At 46.1% G+C, this 24,248-nt stretch overlaps 2 protein-coding genes across 2 annotated transcripts; one reads left to right on the top strand and one right to left on the bottom strand.

The window, feature by feature from the left end:
• Positions 1–1,429: 1,429 nt before the first annotated feature.
• LOC116359829 (coiled-coil domain-containing protein 81) lies at positions 1,430–21,524 on the bottom strand. The gene is made up of 14 exons (XM_031813657.1): positions 21,271–21,524; positions 20,991–21,052; positions 13,450–13,603; positions 11,929–12,188; positions 11,361–11,526; positions 10,459–10,576; positions 8,825–8,936; positions 8,501–8,647; positions 7,378–7,485; positions 7,023–7,192; positions 6,687–6,765; positions 3,869–4,095; positions 3,497–3,622; positions 1,430–2,013 (listed from the first exon to the last, which is right to left on the bottom strand). The coding sequence occupies exons 1-14, from the start codon at positions 21,347–21,349 to the stop codon at positions 1,875–1,877; spliced, it is 1,947 nt and encodes a 648-aa protein (XP_031669517.1). The 5' UTR covers positions 21,350–21,524; the 3' UTR covers positions 1,430–1,874.
• A 1,101-nt stretch (positions 21,525–22,625) lies between these two features.
• On the top strand, positions 22,626–23,932 carry LOC116359776 (uncharacterized protein C17orf98-like). Its single transcript, XM_031813330.1, has 2 exons — positions 22,626–22,953; positions 23,775–23,932. The coding sequence occupies exons 1-2, from the start codon at positions 22,626–22,628 to the stop codon at positions 23,930–23,932; spliced, it is 486 nt and encodes a 161-aa protein (XP_031669190.1).
• Positions 23,933–24,248: the final 316 nt, after the last annotated feature.

Here is a 24,248-nt window from a genome sequence, read left to right as displayed (position 1 = left end):
ATACTAAAGCAGTTGAGTGTGATATATCATACTGAAGCAGTTGAGTGTGATATATCAAACTAAAGCAGTCGACTGTGATATATCATACTGAAGCAGTTGAGTGTGATATATCATACTGAAGCAGTTGAGTTTGATATATCAAACTGAAGCAGTTGAGTGTGATATATCATACTAAGGCAGTTGAGTGTGATATATCATACTATAGCAGTTGAGTGTGATATATCGTATCGTAAGCAGTTGAGTGTGATATATCAAACTAAAGCAGTTGAGTGTGATATATCATACTGAAGCAGTTGAGTGTGATATATCAAACTAAAGCAGTTGAGTGTGATATGTCATACTGAAGCAGTTGAGTATGATATATCAAACTAAAGCAGTTGAGTGTGATATATCATACTGAAGCAGTTGAGTGTGATATATCATACTGGAGCAGTTGAGTGTGATATATCGTAAGCAGTTGAGTGTGATATGTCATACTGAAGCAGTTGAGTTTGATATATCAAACTGAAGCAGTTGAGTGTGATATATCATACTGAAGCAGTCGAGTGTGATATATCATACTGAAGCAGTTGAGTGTGATATATCATACTGAAGCAGTTGAGTGTGATATATCAAACTAAAGCAGTTGAGTGTGATATGTCATACTGAAGCAGTTGAGTGTGATATATTATACTAAATCAGTTGAGTGTGATATATCATACTGAAGCAGTTGAGTGTGATATATCATACTGAAGCAGTTGAGTGTGATATATCGTAAGCAGTTGAGTGTGATATATCATACTAAAACAGTTGAGTGTGATATATCGTAAGCAGTTGAGTATGATATATCATACTAAAGCAGTTGAGTGTGATATATCGTATCGTAAGCAGTTGAGTGTGATATATCATACTAAAGCAGTGGAGCGTGATATATCATACTAAAGCAGTGGAGCGTGATATATCATACTAAAGCAGTGGAGTGTGATATATCATACTGAAGCAGTTGAGTGTGATATATCATACTAAAGCAGTTGAGTGTGATATATCATACTGAAGCAGTCGAGTGTGATATATCATACTAAAGCAGTCGAGTGTGATATATCGTATCGTAAGCAGTTGAGTGCGATATATCAAACTAAAGCAGTTGAGTGTGATATATCACACTAAAGCAGTCGAGTGTGATATATCATACTAAAGCAGTTGAGTGTGATATATCAAACTAAAGCAGTTGAGTGTGATATATCGTATCGTAAGCAGTTGAGTGTGATATATCAAACTAAAGCAGTCGAGTGTGATATATCATACTAAAGCAGTTGAGTGTGATATATCGTATCGTAAGCAGTTGAGTGTGATATATCAAACTAATGCAGTTGAGTGTGATATATTAAACTAATGCAGTTGAGTGTGATATATCATACTAAAGCAGTTGAGTGTGATATATCATACTGAAGCAGTTGAGTGTGATATATCATACTAAAGCAGTTGAGTGTGATATATCATACTGAAGCAGTTGAGTGTGATATATCAAACTAAAGCAGTCGACTGTGATATATCATACTGGAGCAGTTGAGTGTGATATATCAAACTAAAGCAGTCGACTGTGATATATCATACTGAAGCAGTTGAGTGTGATATATCATACTAAAGCAGTTGAGTGTGATATATCATACTGAAGCAGTTGAGTGTGATATATCAAACTAAAGCAGTCGACTGTGATAAATCATACTAAACAATACTGGTGCGATCAAGACGTAGGATACGTCGTACAATTCATATTATATTGTACGACCGCTATTACGTTGGTAAGCCAATGTAATGTAATCTAATGTAAAGTAACATATCATACTAAATGGAGTGGCATGGCTACGTTTGCTCTGAGACCAGGTTTCAGCGGTCTACACCATGAGGCGAGAGCCAGGGATGTAGTGAGACTCTTTCCAGATGTTTGTCTCTCCACAGTTCTCTGTCTTCCTCTTGCACTGGTAACAGCGGCGGTACTGCTCACACTGGTCAATCAGCAGACTGCTCCCAGACCTGTCATAGACATCAGAGATCAACGTCAGAATGTGGTCAATCAATCAGCAGACTGCTCCCAGACCTGTCATAGACATCAGAGATCAACGTCAGAATGTGGTCAATCAATCAGCAGACTGCTCCCAGACCTGTCATAGACATCATAGATCAACGTCAGAATGTGGTCAATCCATCAGCAGACTGCTCCCAGACCTGTCATAGACATCAAATCAAATCAAATGTATTTATATAGCCCTTCATACATCAGCTGATATCTCAAAGTGCTGTACAGAAACCCAGCCTAAAACCCCAAACAGCAAGCAATGCAGGTGTAGAAGCACGGTGGCTAGGAAAAACTCCCTAGAAAGGCCAAAACCTAGGAAGAAACCTAGAGAGGAACCAGGCTATGTGGGGTGGCCAGTCCTCTTCTGGCTGTGCCGGGTGGAGATTATAACAGAACATGGCCAAGATGTTCAAATGTTCATAAATGACCAGCATGGTCGAATAATAATAAGAGATCAACGTCAGAATGTGGTCAATCAATCAGCAGACTGCTCCCAGACCTGTCATAGACATCAGAGATCAACGACAGAATGTGATGGTACAGATAGCAGACGTCAACTATCATGACAGTGATCGACTCAATCAGCCGGTCCCAAATCACTACCTTTTTCTCCTTCTTGACCCTAACCCCTGATGCTAGCATGTCTGAAGGGTGTGTATAAACAGTGTAGTGGTGTATCTGAAGGGTATGGATAGGTATAAACAGTGTAGTGGTAGATCTGAAGGGTCTGGATAGGTATAAACAGTGTAGTGGTGTATCTGAAGGGTCTGGATAGGTATAAACAGTGTAGTGGTAGATCTGAAGGGTCTGGATAGGTATAAACAGTGTAGTGGTGGATATGAAGGGTCTGGATAGGTATAAACAGTGTAGTGGTAGATATGAAGGGTATGGATAGGTATAAACAGTGTAGTGGTAGATATGAAGGGTCTGGATAGGTATAAACAGTGTAGTGGTAGATCTGAAGGGTCTGATAGGTATAAACAGTGTAGTGGTGTATCTGAAGGGTCTGGATAGGTATAAACAGTGTAGTGGTAGATCTGAAGGGTCTGGATAGGTATAAACAGTGTAGTGGTGGATATGAAGGGTCTGGATAGGTATAAACAGTGTAGTGGTAGATATGAAGGGTATGGATAGGTATAAACAGTGTAGTGGTAGATATGAAGGGTATGGATAGGTATAAACAGTGTAGTGGTGTATCTGAAGGGTCTGGATAGGTATAAACAGTGTAGTGGTAGATCTGAAGGGTCTGGATAGGTATAAACAGTGTAGTGGTAGATCTGAAGGGTCTGGATAGGTATAAACAGTGTAGTGGTAGATCTGAAGGGTCTGGATAGGTATAAACAGTGTAGTGGGAAAGCTTCCATCATATTGTTTCCATCTTACAGATCTGTAAACATAGAAGGGTTAGGGCCAATCCAGGTTGTGATTTGAGTACATTACTTGATGAATTCCTTCTCCTCTCTGTCTCGGTGGCGTTTCAGGTCGGCGCTGCGTCTCCAGGTGTCCTCCAACGAGGCCCTCAGGTTACGCAGCTTCTCAAAGCGGTTGATGTGGTCGTTTATCAGTCTGCCAGGAGAGAGTGAGAGGAAAATATAGAAACAGAACATATAGACAAGACATCTCATATAAAATGGCCTTTAACCTTGAACCATTCCATATACCATTTTTCTGCATTTTCTCTCATTTTATTCACTCACTTTCTGAATTTCAAGTAGAGAATTTCACCCTCCCCTCTCCCCTGTCTCTCCATGACTCCCTATCGCTCCCTGTCCACCACCTCTCCCCCCCCCCTGCCTTCCCCCTTCCACTCACTCCTTCCTGTTCCTGTTGAGCATCTCTCTCTCGTTCTTCTGTTTGGTGCTGCGGTTAAGGAGCAGCTCCTTTCTCTTGTTATTAGCCGTGGTCAGCTGTTCCTGGTAGACCTTCTCCGCCCGCTGCTTCTGCTCTGACAGCCCAGCAGGGGTACAGTCCAGCTGGCCAAACACAGGACCGTCCGAGTCGGGCAGGCGCGCTGGGAGGCCCGAGCCCTGGTACTCCACCTGGTAGATACGTTAATTAAATAACATCCATTAGATTTGTGGAGCATCAAGATTTTTCTACTCAACCTGGGTGAAGATTACAATCACAGAGGAGCTCACAACTACTGGAAACTCATCTGTCATCTAATAGTACTGGACTCTCTCAACTATGACTTCCTGTTCTCGGTTAAAGAAGAGCCATTTGATTGGCAGAGCATGAAGATCACCAGTGTGCTGAGATTGTTTTCTACTCAACCGGGACTAAACATAGACACCACAGAGGAGCTGGACTACTGTTCAACCTGGACTAGACATAGACACCACAGAGGAGCTGGAATACTGTTCAACCTGGACTAGACATAGACACCACAGAGGAGCTAGACTACTGTTCAACCTGGACTAGACATAGACACCACAGAGGAGCTGGACTACTGTTCAACCTGGACTAGACAGACACCACAGAGGAGCTAGACTACTGTTCAACCTGGACTAGACATAGACACCACAGAGGAGCTGGACTACTGTTCAACCTGGACTAGACATAGACACCACAGAGGAGCTGGACTACTGTTCAACCTGGACTAGACATAGACACCACAGAGGAGCTGGACTACTGTTCAACCTGGACTAGACATAGACACCACAGAGGAGCTGGACTACTGTTCAACCTGGACTAGACATAGACACCACAGAGGAGCTGGACTACTGTTCAACCTGGACTAGACATAGACACCACAGAGGAGCTGGACTACTGTTCAACCTGGACTAGACAGACACCACAGAGGAGCTGGACTACTGTTCAACCTGGACTAGACATAGACACCACAGAGGAGCTGGACTACTGTTCAACCTGGACTAGACATAGACACCACAGAGGAGCTGGACTACTGTTCAACCTGGACTAGACATAGACACCACAGAGGAGCTGGACTACTGTTCAACCTGGACTAGACATAGACACCACAGAAGAGCTGGAATACTGTTCAACCTGGACTAGACATAGACACCACAGAGGAGCTGGACTAATGTTCAACCTGGACTAGACATAGACACCACAGAGGAGCTGGACTACTGTTCAACCTGGACTAGACATAGACACCACAGAGGAGCTGGACTACTGTTCAACCTGGACTAGACATAGACACCACAGAGGAGCTGGACTACTGTTCAACCTGGACTAGACATAGACACCACAGAGGAGCTGGACTACTGTTCAACCTGGACTAGACATAGACACCACAGAGGAGCTGGACTACTGTTCAACCTGGACTAGACATAGACACCACAGAGGAGCTGGACTACTGTTCAACCTGGACTAGACATAGACACCACAGAGGAGCTGGACTACTGTTCAACCTGGACTAGACATAGACACCACAGAGGAGCTGGACTACTGTTCAACCTGGACTAGACATAGACACCACAGAAGAGCTGGACTACTGTTATATTCCCTCATCTACTGCATTTCCTTCCTCAACTGTTCTTCTCTAAGTACTTCAAGTCTGGCTCAACTGTTCTTCTTTACCATACATTTTTCCTCCTCTTCCTCCCCATTTCTCCTTCCTCTTTCCTTCCCTTCTTTATCTTAAACCTCTCCTCTCCTCTCCTCTCCTCTCCTCTCCTCTCCTCTCCTCTCCTCTCCTCTCCTCTCCTCTCCTCTCCTCTCCTCTCCTCTCCTCTCCTCTCCTCTCCTCTCCTCTCCTCTCCTCTCCTCTCCTCTCCTCTCCTCTCCTCTCCCCCCTCCTCTCTATTATGTTTCCTGCCTGCTCTGAGTCGTCTCCTGCTGGTGTCTGTCCCTGGATGGGCGGGAACATCACTCTCCTATCTCCCTTGGCCTTCTGCTTGCCCTTCTCTGTTTCCACCTGTACATCAAGACAGGTGGTCAGGTAAACATCAATCTGTAGTGGTCCCCTCTGCCTTGCTCAGCCTTAACCTGTGCAGCACACCTGGGAGTTCAGTTATCCAATCCACAGCCTTTTTATCAACATAATAAATATCCCTCCACTTCAACATGCACTTGTGTAACACATGGTGGGAGGCATGTTTTTGGTAGGTCTGGTATGGTAGGTCTGGTCGGGTAGGTCTGGCCTGTAGGTAGGGTCTGGTAGGTATGGTCTGGTAGGTCTGGTCTGGTAGGTCTGGTGTGGTAGGTCTGGCCTGGTAGGTCTGGCCTGGTAGGTCTGGTCTGGTAGGTCTGGCCTGGTAGGTATGGCCTGGTAGGTATGGTCTGGTAGGTATGGCCTGGTAGGTATTGCCTGGTAGGTCTGGTCTGGTAGGTCTGGCCAGGTAGGTATGGTCTGGTAGGTCTGGCCAGGTAGGTAGGGTCTGGTAGGTCTGGTCTGGTAGGTATGGTAGGTCTGGTCTGGTAGGTATGGTCTGGTAGGGTCTGGTCTGGTAGGTCTGGTCTGGTAGGTATGGTCTGGTAGGTCTGGCCAGGTAGGTCTGGTCTGGAAGGTATGGTCTGGAAGGTATGGTCTGGACTCGTCTGGTAGGTCTGGCCAGGTAGGTATGGTCTGGTAGGTCTGGCCAGGTAGGTATGGTCTGGTAGGTGGGGTCTGGTAGGTAGGGTCTGGTAAGTATGCTATATAATATATGGTAGGACAGACTCTTACCTGTGTATCCAGGGCTTTCTTGTAGCAGCTAGTGTTCTTCTGTCTCAGGTGGAGCTGCTGGGACTTTTGCAATGCGATTCTGAGACACACAATAGCTATTCACACACTGTCGAAACTGAGCAACAGACTGTACAATGACCACAGCATTCTGTATGTACAGTAGAGACCACAGGCCTGTTGACATGGGTTCATGGCAGCAGGTGCACTTCCTCTTAGACAAACATATTGACGTGGTACCCTACTCCCTTTATAGTGCACTGAAGAGCCCTGGTCAAAACTAAGTAGTGCACTACCTAGGGAATGGGGTGCCATTTGGGACTCAGATGCATCACCTACTCCTGTGCCAGCTGGACCTGTTGTAGCAGGTCGATGAGCTCCTGGTCCTGCTGAGTCTGGCTGACCTGGCCCTTCCTCCACTCCGCCTGGGCCCGCAGATCCTGCATGTAGCCGCGCTGCTTATGGACCCTGGGAGGGGTGAGGGGACGGCCCCTGAAGATGTACGAACCCTGTGGGGGGAGAGGGGGAGGGGTTCAATATCATCACGACATCATTCATTGATAAGTTTAGACCATTGGCTAAGTGTTGCAATAGTAACGGTGCGTAGACCAATGCTAAATGCAGCAGCTGAAACGCCGTGGACCATTTGAACCCCTGAAGATCAGTGTGCTGATTGGACAAGGCCAGGGCTCACATGGAAGTGGGAGGAGCGAGCAACCTTCTTCGCCTTCATGGCTTCAGACACTGCCAGGTTGAACGCTGCCACCTTCTGGTTGTTCTCACGTATCTCCAGACGGTCCGCCTAACACACACACACACACACACACACACACACACACACACACACACACAGACATCACACACACAGACATCACACACACAGACATCACACACACACACACACACACACACACACACACCACATCACACACACACACACACACACACACACACACACACACACACACACACACACACACACACACACACACACACACACACACACACACACACACACCACCACCACATCACAAATACACACACACCACACCACAAATACACACACACAACATCACAAATACACACACACCCCCACACCACATCACAAATACACCCCCCCCCCACACACACACACACCACCACGTCACAAATATACACACACCCCCATACCACATCACAAATACACACACACACACACATCACAAATACACACACACACACACACACCACATAAAAAATACACATACATACCACCACACCACAAATACACACAGGCTCAGTGTCACCTCGCTACTGAGTTTAATCTGACTACTGAGTTGAATGTGACTACTGAGTTTAATCTGACTACTGAGTTGAATGTGACTACTGAGTTTAATCTGACTACTGAGTTTAATCTGACTACTGAGTTTAATCTGACTACTGAGTTTAATCTGACTACCGAGTTTAATCTGACTGCTGAGGTTAATCTGACTACCGAGTTTAATCTGACTACTGAGTTTAATCTGACTACTGAGTTTAATCTGACTACCGAGTTTAATCTGACTACCGAGTTTAATCTGACTACTGAGTTTAATCTGACTACCGAGTTTAATCTGACTACTGAGTTTAATCTGACTACTGAGTTTAATCTGACTACCGAGTTTAATCTGACTACTGAGTTTAATGTGACTCCAGCACTAAAACAGAAGTACTAATGCAGACTCTCCCCCTGGCTTTCAGTCTAGTAGTATTCTGTCTATTCATCACTCCAAGACAAAGAATAAAAGACAACAGGGAACATGTTCCTCATCTCATCATCAGAGTGGTGTTGGCCTCACCTGCTCCCTCTGTAGGTAGTACTGGTCTCTGCGCTGCTCGTTGAACTGTAACACCCTCTCCTCCTCCTGCTGTTCCGTCAGCCTCTCCTCTGCCAGGTAGTGGGGGATGTTACGCTGGGCCCGCTGCATGCACAGGTAACACAACTCCTATAGGGAAGGATAGGTGATGTTATATACACAGGTAACACAACTCCTATAGGGAAGGATAGGTGATGTTATATGTACAGGTAACACCTCCTATAGGGAAACACACAGTTATTGATTGATTGATTGATACCACTCATACACACCCACAAAAGCAGAGTTTCCAGCACACACACACACCTGTCCAGCCCTGTTGTGGTTGACACAGGGCATGTCCAGGTGAGAGTCCCCCCTCTTCACCTTCCCCTCCTTCAGAGCAGCGCCCTCCAGTGGTAGGATAGACACTGTGGACCTACAGGACAGCAGGTTGGAAACAGATAGCAGTCCTAGGTTATCTTTCAGCTCAGGGGCTATTCAACCACAGTCCTGGGTTATCTTTCAGCTCAGGGGCTATTCAACCACAGTCCTGGGTTATCTTTCAGCTCAGGGGCTATTCAACCACAGTCCCGGGTTATCTTTCAGCTCAGGGGCTATTCAACCACAGTCCTGGGTTATCTTTCAGCTCAGGGGCTATTCAACCACAGTCCTGGGTTATCTTTCAGCTCAGGGGCTATTCAACCACAGTCCTGGGTTATCTTTCAGCTCAGGGGCTATTCAACCACAGTCCTGGGTTATCTTTCAGCTCAGGGGCTATTCAACCACAGTCCTGGGAGACCAAAATACATCTGGTTATGTACTCCAAATGGCACCCTATTCCCATAGTGCATTTCGTTTGACCAAACAAACACACACCACATCACAAATACACACACACATCACCGCGTCACTTTCTCCTGCACAGCCGGAGCCAAGTGATAATTGAAGGCTTCCAATAGGGTGTCATTTGGGACGCAGACAGTGTCTGTATGGACGGAGGACCGTCCAGAGGGGTCTAGTTTCAGAATCCAGGGCCACGGGACCGCTGTGGGGGGTACACGGCAGGCTAAACCTCAGGGAACACTGTCTGAATGATCAGGTGGTGACAGGTGAGGAACTGTCCCACACAGGGAGAGCTGCATCATTCATGGAGCCACTACCCCAGGACAGGACAGTAACACAAGTACCCTCTCCTAAACTCCCACAGATTGCCCAAGGGTGTGTTCCAATAATATAATAACAACTTGTTCACTACTTCCCATAAATCTAAAAGCATTGAATTGGAGGCATGGGGCTACTGGGAGATCCCACCATATTTCTTATACCAGTCATTTCCTTTCAAATCAGTGAAGTGAACAAGTACACACTTTGGGAGGAAGGAGAGATAATTGGGACATAGCCTAGGTATTGGGTCTTCAGGTCTTAGCCACTGAATTTAACTTATTACTGGGTCAGAGAGCTAACGCAAGTCTTTAGGTCGTAGTCAAGGCTACAAGGCCGACAACAGCTGGGGTTAGCAGTGAGGCCGACAACAGCTGGGGTTAGCAGTGAGGCCGACAATAGCTGGGGTTAGCAGTGAGGCAGACAACAGCTGGGGTTAGCAGTGAGGCCGACAATAGCTGGTGTTAGCAGTGAGGCCGACAATAGCTGGGGTTAGCAGTGAGGCAGACAATAGCTGGGGTTAGCAGTGAGGCCGACAATAGCTGGGGTTAGCAGTGAGGCAGACAATAGCTGGGGTTAGCAGTGAGGCCGACAATAGCTGAGGTTAGCAGTGAGGCCGACAATAGCTGGGGTTAACAGTGTTAGCCGACAACAGCTGGGGTTAGCAGTGTTAGCCGACAACAGCTGGGGTTAGCAGTGTTAGCCGACAACAGCTGGGGTTAGCAGTGAGGCAGACAACAGCTGGGGTTAGCAGTGAGGCCGACAACAGCTGGGTTTAGCAGTGAGGCCAACAGTACCTGTCAGTGTTGGTCTCCGCTGGAGGTCTGGGCTCCAGGTCATCAGTGAGACTGATCCCGTTGACCTTGGCTGGGTGCAGGGTGTGTCTGGATCTGGACTGCGGAGTCCCCAGGGATTCTGGGTAAACATGGTAACATAACTACAGGTGAGAAAGACTCGGCAGATGAAGAGACATACATGTTCTGGGATACGCCCAAGTCTAGATAATGTTGTATTAGCTTCCCTTTCTCTCCAACACTGGGTTATCAAGGTTAAGTGAGCCCAACACATCTCTCTCACCACCATATCTCTCACCAGAGACGTTACACCCATTAAATCCCCTCAATCTGATCGAGATATTCACTGAGTTAATCCAAATCAATTGAATATGGTCATCAGTTGAATATGGTCATCAGTTGAATATAGTCATCATTTGAATATGGTCATCAGTTGAATATAGTCATCAGTTGAATATGGTCATCAGTTGAATATAGTCATCAGTTGAATATGGTCATCAGTTGAATATGGTCATCAGTTGAATATAGTCATCAGTTGAATATGGTCATCAGTTGAATATGGTCATCAGTTGAATATAGTCATCAGTTGAATATGGTCATCAGTTGAATATGGTCATCAGTTGAATATGGTCATCAGTTGAATATGGTCATCAGTTGAATATGGTCATCAGTTGAATATGGTCATCAATTGAATATAGTCATCAGTTGAATATAGTCATCAGTTGAATATGGTCATCAGTTGAATATAGTCATCAGTTGAATATGGTCATCAGTTGAATATGGTCATCAGTTGAATATGGTCATCAATTGAATATAGTCATCAGTTGAATATAGTCATCAGTTGAATATGGCCATAAAAACCCTTGTTTTTAGAGGACTAGATTACACCACTGTCTCTCCCTCACCTCTATTCTTCTCCTTCCTGTCTGAGTCTGTCTGGACCTGGGCCAGGGCCTCTTCTCCCCAGTCCTTCCCCCCCTGTTCGGAAGAGATCCTGGGGAGGATGATGGTGTTGCTGGTCCCTGTTATGCTGGATCTCTCAAACAGGACAGAGTTGCTGGTGCCAGGTCTCTGGGATAGAGAGTGGAGTAGGGGGATTGTCATCAACACAAATACAAACGCACTTGTACAATCATACACACCTGCTCACTCTCTCTCTGTCTGTCTCTCTCACACACACACACACACACACACACACACACACACACACACACACACACACACACACACACACACACACACACACACACACACCCTACCCAACCCAACCCTCATACACTACCCCCATCCCCCACACACACACACACACTACCCCCATCCCCCACACACACATACTGTACACACACACTACCCCCATCCCCCACACACACACTACCCCCATCCCCCACACACACATACTGTACACACACACACACCCAACCCAACCCCCATACACACACTACCTACATGACATATCTAATCCACCCTACTGACATTGGAGAGCGCCAAGAGCAGCTTCCCGCTGCCGTCCAAGGCGGTGACAAAGTCGTGGTAGAACTTCATCTTGACTTTGCTCTGGCAGAACAACAGCTCTCCGATGGCGTGGAAGGTGAAGAGGACTGAGCGTCCGGCGGCCACGGCTCTCAGCAACACCAGCAGAGTCTCTCTCACACAGCCCTCCACCACGTGACGCTCAAACGGGCTCTCCACAGACAGGGCTGTGAAGTTGAGCTGGACCAGTGGCACGTCCCCTGCTGTGATGACAGATGGATTACACACATTCCTAGTGTTGGTGTACTGGTCTCCTGTGATGATTAACCAGCTTGTCTGAGACCTGAAGACTTAGTTATCCAGGTTAAAGCTATAGGCTTTAGCTCAGCAGTCGTGTATAGACAGACAACCTGGGTTGGATAAGATTCAGCCACACCAAGATGGCTCTCTCTATCCCATTCCCAACATGCTCTCCACAGACAGAGATGGCTCTCTCTATCCCACCACCAACATGCTCTCCACAGACAGAGATGGCTCTCTCTATCCCACCCCCAACATGCTCTACACAGACAGACATATTAACACACCAAGATGGCTCTCTCTAACCCACCCCCAACATGCTCTCCACAGACAGAGATGGCTCTCTCTATCCCACCACCAACATGCTCTACACAGACAGACATATTAACACACCAAGATGGCTCTCTCTATCCCACCACCAACATGCTCTCCACAGACAGAGATGGCTCTCTCTATCGCATTCCCAACATGCTCTCCACAGACAGAGATGGCTCTCTCTATCCCACCCCCAACATGCTCTCCATAGACAGGGCTGGGAAGTCGAGCTGGACCAGTGGCACATCCCCTGCAGTGACGACGGACGGACAGACGGGTGGCACAGGCACACGCATAGAAATACAACGACTAGAACGGACATGTCATCGTGTTGCTCCTGCTAAAAAGCAACACTTGGATTTAGACACACAGCTGTGCACTGGGTTTTCTCATTCATTCTCTTTCATCATACTGTTTCTATGGGACACATTGCTGGTATCAGTGTAACATAGTGTTTCTATGGGACACATTGCTGGTATCAGTGTAACATAGTGTTTCTATGGGACACATTGCTGGTATCAGTGTAACATAGTGTTTCTATGGGACACATTGCTGGTATCAGTGTAACATAGTGTTTCTATGGGACACATTGCTGGTATCAGTGTAACATAGTGTTTCTATGGGACACATTGCTGGTATCAGTGTAACATAATGGAAGAGGGTTGATTAATCATCTTTCCTGGCACCTGAAGAATTGTACTAGTTCCCCAAGATACTGCCCAGGCTTTAGCTCAGCGGGCTATCAGCACAATTTTGTATAGCGCACAGACACACAACTCAGGCTTGATATCTGCGATCGTTCACATAAACGCGCCAGCGTTAACAGAAGATGTCTCATGTGTGTGTGTGTCTGTGTGTGTGTGTGTCTGTCTGTGTGCGTGTGTGTGTTCTTGGCCCATCGCCACTCACCTGCAGACAGCGGTTTGACCTGCTTCAGGCCGTGTGACTGGGACAGCTTCTCAGAGAGCAGGAAGATGGGTCGCTGGATCAAAACAAACTTGTTGCCTACGTCCAGCTTCTGCTGAGAGAAGGTGAAGGATCCCAGGCCTGCAATGTAGACCCCCTGGACAGACAGACAGACAGGCAGGCAGGCAGGCAGGCAGGCAGGCAGGCAGGCAGGCAGGCAGGCAGACAGACAGGCAGACAGGCAGACAGACAGACAGACAGACAGACAGACAGACAGACAGACAGACAGACAGACAGACAGACAGACAGACAGACATACACAACAAGTTGTCAACCAGTTCTCCTAGAACTGATGATGAACACGCATTTCGCTACACTCGCATTAACATCTGCTAACCATGTGTATGTAACAAATACAATTTGATTTGATTTGATTTGAATATAGCTGAAAGACATCCTGACTATTTATGCCTCTACTATTTATGATATGTCATATTTAACTCCCTAATGTCTCCTAACTTTCCTCAAAGCTAAAAGATTTCTTCATCTCACTGAAAATTGGGCAATAAAATAGTTGCCAGCTTCAAATCTGTTACATGCAAAATAATAATAGAATTTATATTCATACACAGACCAAAAAAGGTCAAGTTAAATTAAATGAATTCCAATTCAAATACAATTATTGGCTGACTGGCATCGCTCAGAGAGCAGCAGCCTGCGCCCTTTTCTCTCACTTGTAGAAAGCAGAGAACAGCAGCCTGCGCCCTTTTCTCTCACTTGTAGAAAGCAGAGAGCAGCAGCCTGCGCCCTTTTCTCTCACTTGTAGAAAGCAGAGAGCAGAAGCCTGCGCCCTTTTCTCTCACTTGTAGAAAGCAGAGAGCAGCAGCCTGCGCCCTTTTCTCTCACTTGTAGAAAGCAGAGAGCAGCAGCCTGCGCCCTTTTCTCTCACTTGTAGAAAGCAGAGAGCAGCAGCCTGCGCCCTTTTCTCTCACTTGTAGAAAGCAGAGAGCAGCAGCCTGCGCCCTTTTCTCTCACTTGTAGAAAGCAGAGAGCAGCAGCCTGCGCCCTTTTCTCTCACTTGTAGAAAGCAGAGAGCAGCAGCCTGCGCCCTTTTCTCTCACTTGTAGAAAGCAGAGAGCAGCAGCCTGCGCCCTTTTCTCTCACTTGTAGAAAGCAGAGAACAGCAGCCTGCGCCCTTTTCTCTCACTTGTAGAAAGCAGAGAGCAGCAGCCTGCGCCCTTTTCTCTCACTTGTAGAAAGCAGAGAGCAGCAGCCTGCACCCTTTTCTCTCACTTGTAGAAAGCCGAGAGCAGCAGCCTGCGCCCTTTTCTCTCACTTGTAGAAAGCAGAGAGCAGCAGCCTGCGCCCTTTTCTCTCACTTGTAGAAAGCAGAGAGCAGCAGCCTGCGCCCTTTTCTCTCACTTGTAGAAAGCAGAGAGCAGCAGCCTGCGCCCTTTTCTCTCACTTGTAGAAAGCAGAGAGCAGCAGCCTGCGCCCTTTTCTCTCACTTGTAGAAAGCAGAGAACAGCAGCCTGCGCCCTTTTCTCTCACTTGTAGAAAGCAGAGAACAGCAGCTTGCGCCCTTTTCTCTCACATGTAGAAAGCCGAGAGCAGCAGCCTGCGCCCTTTTCTCTCACTTGTAGAAAGCCGAGAGCAGCAGCCTGCGCCCTTTTCTCTCACTTGTAGAAAGCAGAGAGCAGCAGCCTGCGCCCTTTTCTCTCCCTTGTAGAAAGCCGAGAGCAGAGACGGTGCCAGTTTGCCAGTCAGACGGTTAGTCAGCGCGCCGATTGTTTTGTTTGATGTCGGCATTTTGAACTCCGCCTTGTAAACCTTGTTGTAATCTGATAGCCAGGGGTTGATTGAATTGAAATGTGAGGGAGCCCTCGTTTTTGGTGACCATTCGAAATAAAAAAAGCTATTTTATTGCTCTTAAAATATAGGCTGTGATAGCTGTAGGCCTAATTGATATTTGTATTAATTTGCCCCATAGGATAGAAGACAAAATGGCGCCGGAAGAAATGGCAGCAGTTTTACAGGCGCCCAACCAACCAATTTTGTACATAATGTTTCTGCAACCGTATCTTACAGCAATAAAGAGCTTCTGGATATCAGGACAGCGATCACTCACCTCAGATTAGACAAAGAGCTTCTGGATATCAGGACAGCGATCACTCACCTCAGATTAGACAAAGAGCTTCTGGATATCAGGACAGCGATCACTCACCTCAGATTAGACAAAGAGCTTCTGGATATCAGGACAGCGATCACTCACCTCGGATTAGACACAGAGCTTCTGGATATCAGGACAGCGATCACTCACCTCAGATTAGACAAAGAGCTTCTGGATATCAGGACAGCGATCACTCACCTCAGATTAGACAAAGAGCTTCTGGATATCAGGACAGCGATCACTCACCTCGGATTAGACACAGAGCTTCTGGATATCAGGACAGCGATCACTCACCTCAGATTAGACACAGAGCTTCTGGATATCAGGACAGCGATCACTCACCTCAGATTAGACACAGAGCTTCTGGATATCAGGACAGAGATCCTGAGACCTGATCCCTACCTGTAGTCTACCTGATCCCTACCTGTAGCCTACCTGATCCCTACCTGTAGCCTACCTGTAGCCCACCTGATCCCTACCTGTAGTCCACCTGATCCCTACCTGTAGCCTATCTGATCCCTACCTGTAGCCCACCTGATCCCTACCTGTAGCCCACCTGATCCCTACCTGTAGCCTACCTGATCCCTACCTGTAGCCTACCTGATCCCTACCTGATCCCTACCTGTAGCCCACCTGATCCCTACCTGTAGCCCACCTGATCCCTACCTGTAGCCCATCTGATCCCTACCTGTAGCCCACCTGATCCCTACCTGTAGCCCACCTGATCCCTACCTGTAGCCCACCTGATCCCTACCTGTAGCCTACCTGATCCCTACCTGTAGCCTATCTGATCCCTACCTGTAGCCCACCTGATCCCTACCTGTAGCCCACCTGATCCCTACCTGTAGCCTACCTGATCCCTACCTGTAGCCCACCTGATCCCTACCTGTAGCCCACCTGATCCCTACCTGTAGCCCACCTGATCCCTACCTGTAGCCCACCTGATCCCTACCTGTAGCCTATCTGATCCCTACCTGTAGCCCACCTGATCCCTACCTGTAGCCCACCTGATCCCTACCTGTAGCCTATCTGATCCCTACCTGTAGCCCACCTGATCCCTACCTGTAGCCCACCTGATCCCTACCTGTAGCCTACCTGATCCCTACCTGTAGCCCACCTGATCCCTACCTGTAGCCCACCTGATCCCTACCTGTAGCCCACCTGCCTCTGGAATAAATAACCATGCATTTCCATCTTTCACTCTATCGGTCTTGCTTGTCCATCTTCCTCAGTTAAAATTAGATATTTTTACAGATCTATCTTGCTGGCAAAACGTAATTAAACATGACTAAGTTATTTAGCTATAGTGTGGAATGTAATAATAGATAATAACCACACAGATAATCCACCTGCGAAGGTAACGTAACACCAGGGAAGTGTTGCAATCCATATTCTCTGAGCCACATCGTTTGTTGATATAATGCTTCAATATTCGCAGAATGTTTCCCTTCCACGGAGATGAAAGGAAACGCACAAATGAACTGGCGCACACATGAGGATCATCTCTGAATGAAGCACGCGAGACAATGACACTGTCATGGTACACTGTAGTCTTACGAGCCGCTCGACAAGAGTGGCTTCATACAGCCAATAGCAGGGGAGTCTGCAACCTTTTCATGTGGAGTGACAATTTACAATTCATCCTACCATTTCTATCTGTGTACCAGTTATGATTTCCATATACGCATTGTAGGATACCTAACTGTGCCCAAAACATTTCTAACTGGCCACAAACTAAATAATTATATACAGTGCATTCAGAAGGTATTCAGACCCGTTGACTTATTCCACATTATGTTACGGTACAGCCTAATTCTAAAATGTACACAAAATACCCCATAACGACAAAGCAAAAACAGGTTTAAAAAATAAAACTGAAATATTACATTTACATAAATATTCAGACCCTTTACTCAGTACTTTGTTGAAGCACCTTTGGCAGCAATTACAGCCTCAAGCCTTCCTGGGTATGACACTACAAGCTTGGCCCACCTGTATTTGGGGAGTTTCTCCCATTCTTCTCTGCAGATCCTCTCAAGCTCTGTCAGGCTGGATGGGAAGCATCGCTGGACAACTATTTTCAGGTCTATCCAGAGATTTTTAGATCGGGTTCAAGTCTGGTCTCTGGCTGGGCCTCTCAAGGACATGCAGACACTTGTCCCGAAGCCACTCCTGCATTTCCTTGGCTGTGTGCTTAGGGTCGTTGTCCTGTTGGAAGGTGAATCTTCGCCCCAGTCTGAAGTCCTGAGCGCTCTGGAGCAGGTTTTCATCAAGGTTCTTTCTGTACTTGTGTAGCCGATGTGAAACCGCTAGCTAGTTAGCGGTGCGCGCTAGTGGCATTTCAATCAGTGACGTCACTTGCTCTGAGACCTTGAAGTAGTGGTTCCCCTTGCTCTGCAAGGGCCGCGGCTTTTGTGGAGCGATGGGTAACGATGCTTCGAGGGTGACTGTTGACGTGTGCATAGCGTCCCTGGTTCGCGCCCAGGTCGGGGCGAGGGGACGGATGTAAAGTCTATACTGTTACACTTGCTCCTTTCATCTTTCCCTCGATCCTGACTAGTCTCACAGTCCTTGCCGCTGAAAAACATACCCACAGCATGATGCTGCCACCACCATGCTTCACTGCAGGGATGGTGCCAGGCATCCTCCAGACGTGATGCTTGGCATTCAGGCCAAAGAGTTTCTCATGGTCTGAGAGTCCTTTAGGTGCCTTTTGGCAAACTCCAAGTGAGCTGTCATGTGCCTTTTACTGAGGAGTGGCTTTCATCTGGCCACTCTACCATAAAGGCCAGATTGGTGGAGTGTTGTAGAGATGGTTGTCCTTCTGGAAGTTTCTCCCATCTCCACAGAGGAACTCTGGAGCTCTGTCAGAGTGACCATTGGGTTCTTGGTCACCTCCCTGACCAAGGCCCTTCTCCCCCGATGGCTCAGTTTGGCCGGGCAACCAGTGATCTTGGGGACCTTCAAAGCTGCAGAAATGTTTTGTACTCTTCCCCAGATCTGTGCCTAAACACAATCCTGTCTCGGAGCTCTATGGACAATTCCTTCAACCTCATGGCTTGGTTTTTGCTCTGACACGCATTGTCAACTGTGGGACCTTATATAAACAGGTGTGTGTGCCTTTCCAAATCATGTCTAATCAATTTACCACAGGTGGACTCCAATCAAGATGTAGAAACATCTCAAGGAGGATCAATCGAAACAAGATGCATCTGAGCTCAATTTCGAGTCTCATAGCAAAGAGCCTGAATGCTTCTGTAAGGTATTTCTGTTTTTTATTTGTATTCATTTGTGGAAAAAAAAAAACATTTATTTAAAAAAAACAAAATAAATTTTAGATAAAGGCTGTAACGTAACAAAATGTGGAAAAAGGGGAAGGTGTCTAAATGCTTTCCGAATGCCCTGTAGCTGACTACTCGACAGAGGCACTATCCATTCAGCACCACGTTACGGAGCTCCACCCTATTCCTGTACCGAGGCGCTGTCCAATCAGAGGTGCTGAATCACGGGTGTGGTTTTAGCACCCTTTTCAAAAGTAGATTTTCCTTTTGTATTTCGTGATATTCGTCATTCTTTAGTCGAGGTTGTTTGTCTTCATTCGTCCTTGTCGATTGTAGACTATGCCTTTTATTTCAATGCATGTGTAGGATTTATCTGGCATCATTTGCATTCGCAGTCAGCTGTTTTATGCTCTGGTTACTCAAGCAATCAAAAGTCATTTTTACATCAGCAGATGTCACAAAGTGCTCATACAGAAACCCAGACTAAGAGCCCAAAGAGCAAGCAATGCAGATGTAGAAGCAAGGTGGCTAGGAAAAACTCTCTGGAAAGGCAGGAACATAGGAAGAAACCTAGAGAGGAACCAGGCTCTGAAGGGTGGCCAGTCCTCTTCTGGCTGTACTGGGTAGAGAGGAACCAGGCTCTGAGGGGTGGCCAGTCCTCTTCTGGCTGTACTGGGTAGAGAGGAACCAGGCTCTGAGGGGTGGCCAGTCCTCTTCTGGCTGTACTGGGTAGAGAGGAACCAGGCTCTGAAGGGTGGCCAGTCCTCTTCTGGCTGTACTGGGTAGAGAGGAACCAGGCTCTGAGGGGTGGCCAGTCCTCTTCTGGCTGTACTGGGTAGAGAGGAACCAGGCTCTGAGGGGTGGCCAGTCCTCTTCTGGCTGTACTGGGTAGAGAGGAACCAGGCTCTGAGGGGTGGCCAGTCCTCTTCTGGCTGTACTGGGTAGAGAGGAACCAGGCTCTGAGGGGTGGCCAGTCCTCTTCTGGCTGTACTGGGTAGAGAGGAACCAGGCTCTGAAGGGTGGCCAGTCCTCTTCTGGCTGTACTGGGTAGAGAGGAACCAGGCTCTGAGGGGTGGCCAGTCCTCTTCTGGCTGTGCCAGATGGAGATTATAAGAGTACATGGACATTAAGGCCAGATCGTTTCACACTGATGCCAGCATTTGATGTCGGGCCTTGTTGTGACTTGATAGCCTGTATTATGCATCTATTTCATGGTCACTGTATGTACTGTTCCACAAGTAAATGAGTCAATTGATGACGAGGTTGAGTAGTGGTTGACATTGTAGCCAGTGGTGTAAAGTACTTAAGTACAAATACTTTAAAGTACAACTTAAGTCGTTTTTTGGGGTAGCTGTACTTTACTTTTCTATTTATATTTTTGACAACTTTTACTTCTAGTCCACTGCATTCTCAAAGAAAATAATGTACTTTTTACTCCATACATTTTCCCTCGACACCCAAAAGTACTCGTTATATTTCGAATGCTCACAAGGACAGAAAAATTGTACAATTCACACAGTTATCAACAGAACATCCCTGGTCATCCCTACTGCCTCTCATCTGGCGGACTCACTAAACACAAATGCTTCGTTTGTAAATTAAATCTGAGTTTTGGAGTTTGCCCGTCTGTCCGTGAAAAAAAAAAAAAGATAATGGTGGCATCTGGTTTGCTTAATATAAGGAATGGATAATGATTTATGCTTTTACTTTTGAAACGTAAGTTTATTTTTGCAATTACATTTACTTTTGATAATTACGTTTATTTAAAAGCAAATACTTTTAGACTTTTACTGGGTGACTTTCACTTTTACTTGAGTCGTTTTCTATTAAGGTATCTTTACTTTTACTACAGTATGACAATTGGGTACTTTTTCCACTACTGATTGTAGCCTACACGTGGTGATAATTAATGCCTGATGTCATTTTGTTTGATTTTGCTCTTCATCAAATAGCATTTTAGAGTTTTAAAATGGTGTAGAAATGGAATAAATGAACTTCAACCTCCTAAAACCTCCTCCTTTGCTATACCCTCGGTTCAGCTGAACTGACTGACCACTGACTATGGCAATATCGACTTTCTGAAGTGCTCTGACCTTTTGCAAGGTCATCTGTCGCTCCACGAAAGATGACACGTTCGACCAAACGCTATCAACGTCTGAAATAAAGGAGAACATTTTCAGAACAATTTTCAGAAAATAAAAATTGCTCATATAGCTAAATGCTTTAAAAAAATGACATGCACACATTGATTCTAAATTGTGCAAAGTTTGCAAACAAATGCGTATAGCCTATGTGTTTTTACGATGCGGCAAGCTGGGCTAGATCTTTTCAACTGTACAATATAATAGGCTAGAAAGTGTGTCCTGTCCTGACCGTTTTCTGAGAGCTGAGAGAGGGTAGGAAAGGACTTCCTCTCCGCCTCCGACACCACGGACAGCAAGTCGGTCATCATGACAATTAGAGCAAAATCTCTTTAAAAAAAGAATAAAAGAAACCCAGAGTTGTTTCAGCTCAATCCACGGACTTCCAGATTCGGCTCAATCCACGGACTTCCAGATTCGGCTCAATTCACCGATTTCCAGATTCTCCCCCGCCTTCCAGATTCTCCCCGGCTGATAGCCCATTACAGTGCGTCTCCTCCGGTGATAAATCTCGATGCGAAATGCACCCGGGCGCGCAACTCCAACACTGACCTTGTTGCTACGAGCGACGTCACAATAGCCACTTGCACCCCCCGCAGCGACAGGCGCTGGGGCCAAAGTTTAGAAACTCAGTTTATTTTAACTTTAGCATGTCTTCTAAAAGCAAATAGGCCTGTATAATGACTTTAAGGATCCCCTCCGAGTTGAATCCAGATAGCTCATGTCATGAAAATTGTCACTGTATTTCTGAGACCGATTTAACCAAAAATGGTAGATGAGCAATTGTGCTCTTCCCTCTTGTGAAGCAATTTTCCCAGCTATATCTGCTGAAACGTAATAAAGACTTACATGTGCGTCATTCAGCAGGCTTTTGAAGTAAAGTGTAAACGAGCACATTGGCAGGTGCACAACTGACCGGGGAGTGAGTGTTGATTTTACTGGCTTTTGCTGTGATTGTTCATGTGAGTGTTTTTGGCTATTCATGTCCCTCCATACATTTTTGGAATTTGGGTCATAAGTATAATAACACACACTGCTGTGTAATGTGTAACTCTGTGTTGGTGTATGTGTCGAATTGCTAGACTTTATCTTGGCAAGGTCACAGTTGCAAATGAGAACTTGTTCTCAACTAGCCTACCTGGTTAAATAAAGGTGTTCTCAACTAGCCTACCTGGTTAAATAAAGGTGTTCTCAACTAGCCTACCTGGTTAAATAAAGGTGTTCTCAACTAGCCTACCTGGTTAAATAAAGGTGTTCTCAACTAGCCTACCTGGTTAAATAAAGGTGTTCTCAACTAGCCTACCTGGTTAAATAAAGGTGTTCTCAACTAGCCTACCTGGTTAAATAAAGGTGTTCTCAACTAGCCTACCTGGTTAAATAAAGGTGTTCTCAACTAGCCTACCTGGTTAAATAAAGGTGAAATAAAAACAACTTTAAAAAACTGCACAGGCCCGAATCTGACCCGCTTTTTAAATGATTTAATTTTAGTAGCCAAGTCTAATTTTAAAAGGCTCTGTGCCTAATTTGTATATATTGAATGTGGACTGATTTGATATATTTTGTCATTTCAGAGTTGCATTGCCTAAAATGAATCACTCTGGGCCTGAGAAGCGCGAGCAGAAGTTCGTGCTCGACTGCATCGCTGTCAGTTCGGTTGCGCTCGGGTATGAACACATGCGCCCCCGGCTCTGGTCGGTGCTCCCCGGGTACGACGCACGCAATGACCCCCACGCTGCGCGCTACACGACCACCCCATCGGTGCAGAGGGTCCCAAAGAAGACCACCCCGTCGGTGCAGAGAGTCCCACAGAAGACCACCCCGTCGGTGCGGAGGGTCCCGCAGAAGACCGAGAACATGGAACTGAAGAGCGCCGCTGCCCAAAAGTCCCTAGACCTGAGGAACACTTCCGGAGCAGGTAGGCTGTTCTATTCTATTCTAGGATATTCTATTCTATTATATAGGCTGTTCTATTCTATTCTAGGATATTCTATTCTATTATATAGGCTGTTCTATTCTAGGATATTCTATTCTATTATATAGGCTGTTCTATTCTATTCTATTCTATTATATAGGCTGTTCTATTCTATTCTAGGATATTCTATTCTATTATATAGGCTGTTCTATTCTATTCTAGGATATTCTATTCCATTATATAGGCTGTTCTATTCTATTCTATTATATAGGCTGTTCTATTCTATTATTTATGTATTTATTTATTTGCATTAAACGGGATTCATAATATGTCCTGTTTGACATCAAATTAGCTCTTATCCACAGCTACTTTTTTTACAGGTGGTGGCTTTTCTGGCCACCAGGTGGAAATAATCAAGGCATGCCATTGCTTTGACCTATCGAATTAAGGATGGGGGAGATAGGCCTATAGGCTATGTGAAGTGACAAACAGTTTGGAGGAGACTGAAGAATAGGCTACAGTTATATTCTGAAGAAGCTATTCTATACCCTGCTGACATGCCTTTCTATTCTATTCAATACATCAAGCTACTTTTATTTAGCAGTAGGTCTACATGGGGTTCATCATCTATACAGGTTTTACATCAGTAGGTCTACATGGGATTCATCATCTATACAGGTTTTACATCAGTAGGTCTACATGGGATTCATCATCTATACAGGTGTTACATCAGTAGGTCTACATGGGATTCATCATCTATATCGGTTTTACATCATCATCATCATTGCTCAGAGTCACTGGTATCTTGTCTCTGCACCGGACAGGTCACTCCCGAGAGCAGGTGAGCAACCACAGTGGTCTCATGTCGGACATCAAGCCGCTGATAGGCTACAACGGGCAGTTTGGGTTTCGGCGCAACACGCCTAACCTCCGGCGGAACCCATCCAGCTTCGGAGAGGTGACCATGTTCCAACTCCATTGAGTACAACGGCCGAAAAGGTATCATCATCATTATGAAGTTCCAATGAGCGACAATAAATGCGTCCAGAGAATGTAAACCCTATAACTTGATGAGTCATTATTTATGCCTGTTTATCTCTGCTTAACGCTGGGGTGATAATATAACAATAGCAATATTCTGTTCACAGACTGCTATAGCCTACTGTCACAGACTGCTATAGCCTACTGTCACAGACTGCTATAGCCTACTGTCACAGACTGCTATAGCCTACTGTCACAGACTGCTATAGCCTACTGTCACAGACTGCTATAGCCTACTGTCACAGACTGCTATAGCC

Source organism: Oncorhynchus kisutch, unplaced genomic scaffold (genome assembly GCF_002021735.2).
Source record: "Oncorhynchus kisutch isolate 150728-3 unplaced genomic scaffold, Okis_V2 Okis05a-Okis16b_hom, whole genome shotgun sequence".
Classification (NCBI taxonomy): domain Eukaryota; kingdom Metazoa; phylum Chordata; class Actinopteri; order Salmoniformes; family Salmonidae; genus Oncorhynchus; species Oncorhynchus kisutch.
This window is presented reverse-complemented; position numbering and strand designations above follow the sequence as displayed.